The sequence below is a fragment of the Condylura cristata genome, unplaced genomic scaffold, assembly GCF_000260355.1.
Source record: "Condylura cristata isolate star-nosed mole 26May11 unplaced genomic scaffold, ConCri1.0 scaffold00012, whole genome shotgun sequence".
Taxonomy (NCBI): Eukaryota; Metazoa; Chordata; class Mammalia; order Eulipotyphla; family Talpidae; genus Condylura; species Condylura cristata.
In genome coordinates this window covers 4551802-4563085 of record NW_004567113.1, presented here as the reverse complement: position 1 = coordinate 4563085, position 11284 = coordinate 4551802, and the positions used below count along the sequence as shown (strand labels likewise).

Sequence of the window (11284 nt, the reverse complement as noted above, 5' to 3'; positions counted from 1 at the left end):
TAAAGACTTGAAAAGTCATTGTAAAGCTAGATGAGTAAGTCAACATAAGTACACTTATACATACACTTATAAATAAGTACAAAAAGTAGAGGGCTAGAAAAGGAGAGGGGGAGGGAGGGAAAGGAATGAAGAGAGAGCAAGGAAAACAAATAAAGGCAGAAAGGAGGAGGGCGAGGGCAAGAGGAAGGGTAGGAACAATCGTTTATCTCTATTTTTGATTGGTGGAGGTCTTCAAGAAGTTTTAGGGTCATATTTCTGAATCAGTGGTTTCTGACATGTTTGCTTTCTAGTACAGCTTTTCTAATACACGAAGGGATGATCACATATTCATATCAAGAAAAATTGATCTGCTGCATCATGGATTCTGAGACTGAAGTGATGAATGTCTTTAGGAATGTGTACATAAACCTCAGCAGGCAGGAATGTATGTGTATATGTCAAATGTAAAAAAGGCTATTGTATATATATATCCAGCATGGGAGTTGGGGATATCTAAAAATTGAATAGGCTAAAGTTGAAATTAGGCTAGAATTGAGAAAATTCTCCATAGAAATATGACGAGTGGTAATCATGTTTAACAGATAGTTTAGCATATACAAAATAAACAAATATTTTAGCACATAAAAAATAATCTGCTTCCTTTTTAAAACCTCACATTCTTCCCTAAGTATCTCACATTATGGCATTATAGAAATTCATTGTGTTATACTTCAAAACATCTATTATTAAAATCAGTACATGACTATCTAGTTCATAATTTTGAAAAATTAAAATTATGATATAATAACAAAACATTTATCAACATTTAAAAATATTCAATCACTGTGTTATCAGTAAGTTCCTTTGTAGGTGAGATTTTCTGACTTTAGTTCAGTTATAAAATGTTTTATACAACAGTTAGTAAATTACAGCTCCATAGTAAGTCAATGTCCTGAAAATATAAATGCCCCTCCTGAGAGCTTAATTGAATCTTGGATAGTTATTTAATAACCTCTAAAACTGAGATAAATGAGTTAACTCACAATAGTAATACCAACACTGACAAACAAAGTGAAATTCAGAAAAGACAGGACTATATAGCGAAAGCCCCACATTAGGCTTTAGGCTGAAAAGAACAATTTCTAACATTTATCTATAAAAAAAAATTAAACTTATAAGCAATACTAATTATTTCTTTTAAACTTCATTTTCACATAGTATTATGAAGTTTGATATTAATGTCTAAACTTGTAATCTTAAATTAATATGATGTTGCAATATAAATAGTGCAATTTAAAAAAAAATTTCCAATTTTTCAAGGTAAAACTAGTCCTAAAATCTTAGTTGCCTTGTTTGAATTAATTGGACAATGAATGATTTCTTGCAATTTAGTATAAGTTATAAGTATAGGTTTTGGTGTTAAAGAAACATAAATTTGATATCTAGTTACTATAATTATTAAGAGTGAGAAATGTCTAAGTCGTTTAAATTCTTTGTCTCAGTTTCTTCATCATGAAAATGGTGGTGGGGGGATACAATTCATAACTTACTGCAAGAATTAAATAAGAAAAATTATTTAAATCCTTAGTGTATATAGTGAATAAATTTTGCTAGAATCACTTTGAGGTCATTATAACATCAGAGAGAAAATTTATCTGAGTTGGATAACCATTCCACTAGGCATGTTACTGTCCATATTTTTGTTTTTGCCAAAAACAAAAACAAAGTTTTCATATTGTTTCATAAAACAAAAAAAAAGTTAATAAAAATATTCAACTTTTTACTGTTATTTGTATATATATGGAAGAAATTTTCCACAGATGATTCACAGATGATTATTTAGCAAGATGTATCTTTTAAATATTGAAATATTTGTTCTTGCTTTATTAACTTCAAATATAAGTCATTTGTTTTGTGCTCTTACTGTTATCCTAACATATACTTTAAATAAGAATAATGACACATGCTATAGTTTGGAGTGCTAGCACTAAGAATCTAAGGAGACACACACAGAGAAGAAGGGTTATTATTTCTAGATTTATCTGGTTTATTTTTTCAGTAAAATGCTACAAAATTTTCAACAAATTCTAATGTATTTGAAGTCCAATAATCTAAATTATGATGAAGAATTTAAAGGATAAATTATAATTTGCCATCTAAATCAAGGGTACAATGCCATTTTTTTAAAGTAGCCTACCTACCAATAATGTAAATGTTAAAAACATATTGAATATATTGGAAAATTTTTCTCAAAAAGAATTCATAAGTTTTGTCTTTGCTACTGCATTAATTAGGACTTTAATAAATGACCCAAGGGAAAGAGACTATTTCCTTCAGGTCTCTGACTGAAATATTCTTCATACGCTCTGATAATATGAACAAGGTAATTTATGTGATTCCAGAGGAGCAAGACGTGCATTAAGAAATCCAAGTCACACATAGTTCTTCTCTAAGATATCTCCGTAACACTTTTCAATTTATAAAGACTTAAAATGTTGCCTGAGGCGATTAATTTTTCCTCAAGGCAAGTTAGAATTACATAAATCAAAATGATTTTCTTATTGTAAATATATTCCTTTCTCTTTCAATTTTTCAGAGAGCTGACATAGGTATTTCTGCTTTAACCATCACTCCAGATCGTGAGAATGTAGTGGACTTTACAACCCGTTACATGGACTACTCAGTGGGAGTACTGCTTCGAAGGGCTGAAAAAACTGTGGATATGTTTGCTTGTCTTGCACCATTTGATCTCTCTCTGTGGGCTTGTATTGCTGGCACAGTCCTCCTTGTGGGTCTACTAGTCTACCTCTTGAATTGGCTGAACCCCCCACGATTACAAATGGGATCAATGACTTCTACTACTCTCTACAATTCCATGTGGTTTGTGTATGGATCCTTTGTACAGCAAGGTAAGGATAATAATAAATTTTAGTATAAAAAAAGAAATGTGATATTTTAAAGTCCATGAATTCAGTTGAAAGATCCTGTAGCTGACATCAGTATGTATTCTAAGGGATCTTCATGATGTGCTTAGAAAAGAATATTTCTTACTCTTAGTGATCTCAAAAATAGTAGGTCTCTAGCAACATGGCTCATTAGCTTTGATACAAATTCAATGCCATCAACAAAGCAAAAAATGAATGACAGTGGTAAGGTTCATAAGAAATTCAAGTTCTGATTTTCCTCCCTAAAGTCTGCATTTCTGGGAATGTTACTGGTATAAAACTACTTAATATACACAGGTACTACTTAATTATTTGCATATATAAAATAAATTTAATTGTTCTTATTCAATGATATTATTTCATATATCAAAAATAGTCATGGATGGTAAAAAGATTTGGATTAATTTAAAGACCTTTTAAAGAACTGATAAATAATATTTTTTAACCTAATATTAAAGAACTTTATGTTTTACCTTTTAGCTATATAAAATTTAATGATGATTTCATTTATAATTTATATTCTAAAGAATACCACTTTTGTAATCAATATTCAACATAGCCTACTTGTGTTGAGTTCATTATTTGACTCTCACCAAGTGTATCTCTTTATTTATTTTTTAAAAAGATTTATTTGTGCATACAGAACTGGGGTACAGGCCAGAGGCTCAGGGGCGGTGAGAGGATTCACTAGAGGCAGAGTCGGGAACAGAACAGGCCAACTGATGAAGTATGCTGCTGAGGGGAGCAGCAGGTGGGTCAGGAGAGGTCTGCTGCGCCATATGGTCACCTCCGGGCAGGCAGGGATCGAACTCATGGAAAGTGACGTTAGCTTCTTAGTGATATGCTTTAACCTGCTGTGCCACCATGTATGACCCTGTATCTCTTTATTTAATATTACTGCTATCACAGAGGGGAATATTTTTTAAATAAGGGATTTATATATTTTTATATCATTTTGTGCCTTTTCCCTACTCAGTTGTAATCCCCATGGACTTTCCATCACCATATCACCCATGTGCCATCATCATAGTCCAGTATACTTTTCTCTCCCCACTGTTTTTGAAGGGGATTTATATTTTATTACAAAATTGTTGCACCTACTGAAGTGGAGGATATATTTTGTCAGAGAACTACATGATGCATTTGCTTTAATATTTACAATTATCAATGTCATCTTACTTGTTGCTCATATTTGCTACTGAATCTTTCCTTCAGTGTCACTATTTCTCTTTTCATTTAACTAATCATCAGGTTTGTCTAGACTCTTAACTTGTACTTCCTCACTACCTACTCTTAAATTTCCACAAACTTGTTTCTCCCACTACTATTCTGGACATAAACTATGACTAAAATTATAGTTGTCTTATAGCTGACACTTTAAATTTATTTAATAGTTACTATTACAATAAATGTTTAATTCATGCTACTTATATATGTAGAATTTTGCTAGGATTGAGTATAAAGTAATAAAACAAATTTTGTCAGCATTAAACTACACATTTAATGAGATACAAACATATAAACAAGCAAATACAACTTTGGATAAAACCTCATCAATATAATCACACACTACTCTGAGTCAGAAGTACTCAGAATAATCTTATGTTAGTATAACAATGATGACTATTTGAATTAGTACCATAGAAACATAAACAGGATTACTATGTAAAGAATTTATTGAAGAATAAGATTGAGAAAAGAAAATATAAATGGAAGAGTTAAAATTTAATGACAAGAAGTAACAAAGAATCTAGGATAGACTATGCATAGTGGAGCTGGATGAAGGCTGACAAAATATTATATATATATTATCAAGTGCTTAAGTTTAATCCTCAAGGAAATTTTCAAGTATTTATGGATATTGACAGGGTAAGACATATACAATTTATAAATGTATATATTCTTGGTGTGAAAAGTAAATTTTTAAAGGGCAATGTAGAAACAAAAAAATTAATATATCTTAATTAAAGAACTGATGTGGCTAGCACAAAAATAAGGTAGAATTGGGAACTAAGAGAAAGGTTTTGATGAATTATTATCAAAAGAACTTGAGCAAGTATATACTCTTGTGGGGATTGTTACTGAAGTATAAAGAGAGACAAAATTTTATACTGTAGTGAATATTTTTATTCTGAAATGGGAAATTATGTCTACTGGATGCTGATGTCATTTACAGCAAAAGAAAAGAAAAAGCCCAGATAATGGAAGATCATACATTCATTCTGGTGCTTGTTGAATATGGACTATCTATGAAGCATCCAAGAGGATATTTCTAATGTTTGACATGGCTTCATGTATTTGTCAGAAGCACAGAAGAGCTATAAGAGTTCAATATGTATTTGGAAGATATTGACAATAACTGAAACTTGGAAGGGAATTAAATCACACAAAGCATTTGTTCATAACTGCATACACTTGAAAAAAGGACCGCTGACCCTGAGGCAGCTTAGGTAGAACCCAAAGAAAAAGAATGTTAGAACTTTCTGTGGAAACTGGTAAGAAATGATGAGAAATATTCAGGTACCATGTTCATACTATGTAGTTAGGTCCACAGAAAATATTTAAATGTGGACACCATAGTTTATATTTTACAACATTTTTTTAACAACCATTTCTAAATTATTATATTCAATTGAAAAGTATAAATATAGGCCCTTCCTGGTGGCACAGTGCATTAGGGTGCAGCGCTGCAAGCTAGCAGCAGCCGCTTCAGTGTGAGTTCGATCCCCAGCCTGGAGATGACCCAAATGGCACAGCAGATCTCTCCTGTCTTGCCTGCTGCTTCCCTCAGCAGTATATTTCATTGAACTATCTATTTTGCTCACCACTCTGTCTTTGGTGAATAGTTTCACTACCCCTGTACCTCTGACCTGTACCCCACTTCTGTATGTATAAATAAATCTTAAAAAAAAAAGAAAAAGAAAAGTATAAATACAAATGGTGCATCATTTGCCTAAGGACTAAGATTCTTTAAAAATATAGAGTGAATGTGTACTATTTAAAAAATATGTCTTTATATAGAAATAGCTTTTGTATAGATTTGTTGTTGAGTTCATTAGCATCATCCTTTCTGTTTCTTTTTATGATATCTTGTTCAAGGGGCATCATTAAAGTTAGCAGGATACTATACTCTCAGTTAAAAAAAGGAACAATGAGAAAATATCAATATCAGAGTCTGAAGTTTGTCTTTATAAAGTGGAACATATAAGCCTAAGCTTTTTGAAGTGGAGCAACAGTAAATAGGTTATAGGTGTGTGCATGTGAATTCTTGAAGTTAAGAAATTGTGAAGGACTTCAAAGATGACTAAGGAAATGAGAGCATAGAGGAATTAGTGAATCATTTGTAATGACGGTCAGCTAAGCAAGAGAGGAAATGATGATCTAGATGTTGGAGTTGTAAATAAATGATAGATAAGATGTCAATATTGATTAGAAATAGAAACTTGAATAGCTAGGTTTAGTTACCCTATTTCATCTCATTTTTCCCCTTCTATCCAGTTATTCAATGCATGGTTTCAGTAACCATTAGTATCAAAATGACTCCTGAATCCCTATCACCCAATATTGAATCTTTAATATTGTAGATCCAACTGTTCATATGGTCACCCTCTGGATATACCAGAAGCATCAAATTTCAGCATTTCAAAAGCTGCTCTTATTTAATATTTTAATCATGATCTTTCCCATTCTTTCCTTAAAATTTTACCTTTTTATCTGTGAAGTTACATTTATTGACAGTGTTAATTTACATCACATTAGATGGCTTAAGTTTCTAGATTTACTTCTCTACAAATGAATGTTATTTCACAATGCCCACCATCAAAGTCTTGGTAACCCTCCATTAGAAAAGTCCTCTCCTTTTTGCTCCCATCACATGACACCCTTTTTCTGGTAACCCTAGTACAATATTCGCTACCCCCTCCTGTAACTACTCCTTCCTTGGTTCCTTTCTCTCCTCTCCTGGATATGTCACACGTATGGTCAGCTTTCAAGATTTCTCTTTATTTTATATTTTGTTTGTTTTACCTGTATTATACAAAAAGATGAAATAAATTGTATGTATCTTTATCGTTATCATAATCCTTTACAACTCCATCCAATAGCTGCAAATTATATGAGTTTATCTTTTTGCTCACTGAGTAGTATTCCATTGTATTTACATGCATCCTCTTGTACCATTCATCTGTTAGAGGATATTTAGGTTGTTCCCAAATTCTGCCTGTTGTAAATAGTGAGGCAGTAAACATAGGAAAGCAGTTTTCCTTTCTAATTAGGGTTTGTGTGTGCTTTGGGCATATGACTAGGAATGGAATTTTTGTATTGTATGGAAAATATATTCTTTAGTCTTAAGGAAACTGCAAATTTTACTCACAGTCACACATATTAGATCACTTGAAACACTTTGATTCTTCTTGTTTCAATATTGTATATTTAACTATCATCATATCCTGCTAATTTCACCTCCTAAATATTTGCAGAAGTCACAATTTCTTCTCAACTAGAGCCAATGGCCTTGAATTTTACCTAGATTAACCCTATGTCATGTCTCATCTGAAATATTGGAGACTCATAAAGTGCTTTCATCTAATTTTGTTCTCTACAAATGGGAGTTTCACATATTTACTTAGATGAAAAAAAAAAAAAAACACCTCACTTTTGCAAATAGTTCTTTGGCTCTACCATGCTTTTAGAGCATGAACAAAATCCCATGCTCTGGCTCTTGTCCAGTGAATGATTCTCATCTGTTACCAATCACTTTATTGGATGGCCTCGTTAATCCAAATTGAGTTATGTCTCTTGAACACAAGACTGTTTCCAGTCTTTGTTTCTACACTTTTCTTTTTCTCTTGTTTTCCAAGAAAATTTACTTGTAAAAAGAAATGAGAGCCCATGTGTGCATAGTTTATCACACATGCTATTGGCTTTTTTGAGTTCCTCATATTGCCTTTATTACCAATTCCCCACATTCACATGATAGTTTCTTGTGCTGCCTCTAGTTCTTGTTTTGATCTCACTTGTTTCAGGAATTGTGGAAATGTGGACTGTCTTCTACCCTTTCAAAGATATATTTGTCATAATACTAATCAAGTATAATATAATTGCTTCTCTTTTCTCATTCATTTCCACCTGAGTCCCTTGAAGATGAGACAGTGCCGTATGTATAGTCCCTCTCTCCATATTTCAGTGTCTTGTGCATACTGGGTGTTTAAGAAATGCATACTGATATCAAAGTCAATAAAAAACCTTACTATCAGCCTGCAGTTAATAATTTTGTATTTGTTAGATCACACTCGGTTCCCCAGGAACCAGAAATTCAATATACCAAAAAGGAAATGCTAGGAATGTCCCTTATGTGATAGTACCTAGGTTGAGAAATTTTAAAATAAAGTCTCCTATTGGTTGAAACCTATGGGGGTAGGAATTTGATATGCTTATGGATTGGTTTTCCAAATTTTGTTGAAGTGATTACCTTTCAATATACTTTTAAGTATATTCACGGAATAAATAAATAAAATTAGCCACCATGGTTATTTTTCTGTTCCAGTTCTGTAAATATGTGGCAGATATGAGAAGTTATAAATATATTAAAATCTTCTTGATCACAACTGTGTCCTTAAATAAATCACATGAACTGTAGGCTAATTATACATTTATACAAATTTATAATGATAGGTAATATTGTGAATTGTGTATGATTAACTATTTTGTCTTCAAAGTACTGCTACCCTTTCACTTGCTAACAATAAAAAGTTCAGTTCATTAAAAGATGACCTGATGACTTTATATAATTTGATTAAAAATAAATAAGTAGATGACTCATTGACCCAACAATAAAATAAATAATATGATACATGCATTGGAATTGAGTTGGGAATTGTGATAATTGTACAAAATAAATACATTTTTTAAATACACTGTTATTTCATAATTATAATCTTTATTGAGGTGCAAGACTAGATTGAGTGGGGTAAAAATGCATCTTGTATGTTATTAGATGGATTTCTAAAAAAAATAGTTTAGGGACAGCTAAAAGAAGGAAAGTTAAATATATGTGAGTTATTTACTAACTGATTTTTTTTTAATTTGTAACTTTGAAGCCTTCTGTAAAAACAGCTCAGGAACTCCAACTGTGCAGAGCAGTATGGTCCAGTATAGAGACAAACTTAATACATCTGTTCATTTAGAAGATTAGCATTTGTGAATTAATTAGTTAAATGAATGAATAGAGACCAATTTCAAGTAATTTTTTTGTGATTTTTATATCCTCTCTTTTCTCTCTGTTAGTGCACATCTCTCTGCAATCAACCAACTAAAATAGAAATAACTAAGATTCAAGATTTAAGCTTCCCCTATGTTTAGCTTATGGTAGTGGGTCCATATTATCTGGACCAGGGAGACCTTCTAAAAGTTGTTCACACATGTAACTGTACCTGCTGTTCATTTGCAGATGGAATTTTCAAAGATATTTCCACTTGATTCAATGAAATATAAACATTTATTATCTTGTAAAATATTTGAAGCAGGCCCTTCCTGGTGGCATAGTGGGTTAAAGCGCAGCACTGCAAGCCAGCCGCAGCCACTTCAGTGTGAGTTAGATTCCCCCACCCCAGAGGTGATCCACACTGCAAAGCAGACCTCTCCTGACCCGCCTGCTGCTCCCCTCAGCAGTGTACTTCCTCGATCTAACTGTTCTGCTTTCCACTCTGTCTCTGGGGAATCCTCTCACTTTTCCTGCACCTCTGGCCTGTACCCCACTTCTGTATGAATAAATAAATCTTAAAAATATATATTTTTGAAACAATCACATGTGTTTACCAACAAGCATTTATTAAGTATCTACTACTTATATGCCAGGACAGGAAGAGAAAAAGACAACAAGAAACAGTAACAATAAGAGTAAATGTACAGTAACTGTTAAAGTAAACAGTTCTTGGGTATTCCATGTGCCTCTCCCAAATGCACTACTTTCCAGAAGGTCCTAAATAACAAAGACACATGACCCTTGCAGGATTGTTCAGCACCATTTAAATGGTCATGGTCTGACTGGGACCAAACAGTGAGCAGATGAAAATATAAGAAAGATTAAAGAAAGAAAATTCCTTTGGTGGTCTTCTTAAAAATCAAATAGTTCTGTAGATGCCACTGATGAATAAAGGACCTTTAGGAGTTGTAGAAATAACTGCTATTGCTGCACAAGAGTTAACTTGACTGGCACCCCACTGGCTTTGAGAGTCTAGGAGAAATTTGAGAAGAAAATAAAGGCCTCTTCCCATTGCCAGATGGTTTGCACCTTTATAGAGAATCAAAACTGTCTCTATTAAATTAAGCAGCAGAAGATATTGATGATGAGAGCATCTCTTTAAATTTTGCAAGTAACTCAAAAAGACATTCATTTTTAGGAGTGTAGCTCTAAGATACATGAAATTTATCAATATCCTATTCGCAAAACGCAACATAGTCAAGCCTTGATATGTAGTGGCTACAGTCATTGCTTTGTAATGTCATCTAATATTTCACATTCAATTTGAAAATAACAAAAATGATATTGGCTAGCTTTGTTGTTTACTGAACCTAATGAGCACAGGGAAAATGAGAGTAATTCCCAGTGACAGGTTAACTGAGCTATAGTGATGTTTCTTTCTACATTCTGTTCTTACAGGTATTACCACAAAAAGGCTCTCTGTGATTTTAATTTAGGTTAGAATAACATCTTTGTTGTTGTTAATTATGATTGGCAGTTCTAACTAAGGGAGCACCAAGCACTTTGAGTGTTTTCACATCCACTTGAGAATTGTCCCATTCTGCTTTAAAACATGACAAGCTACTAATTTTCTTTCCTTTTTTATCACCAGCATTCTCTACTACTTGAGGAAAAATTTGAGTTTTCATGCTTTCAGGAACTGTTCAAACTACCATTATGTGTGTAGGGAGTGAGTAATTTGTGTGACTAGAAAGCAATGTCATAAAGCTAAATTACAAAAATAATGGTTTACATTCCCAAAGGACTTTAAAAAGCTCCTTAGCAGAATGCATATATGAATGATGTGTATTCAACATGCCCAGGAGTTTTATTTACTTTAATATCAGTTATTCATGATATGAATCAAAAAGTTCATGCTGAACTTCTTAAAAGTTAAAAGTAATTAAGGAATGTAAGTCATAAATCAGATTTCTCTTTATAAAACTCATAAAGTTCTGGCATAATGAACACTTTTGGACCACTGTGCACCACTTACAAATACTCTGAATAACTAAAACACTGTTTTAGTATTTAGCCAAACAAGGAAGTAGTTTCCTGAGAGATACTTTGAAGGGTGACTTTAAGATACTTTGTGTTGTTTTTCTTCTTTCCCAAAGTG

The 11284-nt window shown here is 32.6% G+C and overlaps 1 protein-coding gene across 2 annotated transcripts in view; it reads left to right on the top strand.

Moving 5' to 3' along the window:
* The window catches only part of GRID2 (glutamate receptor, ionotropic, delta 2), a 1454036-nt gene that overhangs the window by 1150373 nt on the left and 292379 nt on the right, over positions 1-11284 (top strand). For both annotated transcript variants that reach the window (XM_004681119.2, XM_004681118.2), the window contains one exon: positions 2576-2888. In XM_004681119.2, the coding sequence (XP_004681176.1) occupies positions 2576-2888 (313 nt within the window). The remainder of the gene's footprint in view (positions 1-2575; positions 2889-11284) is intronic.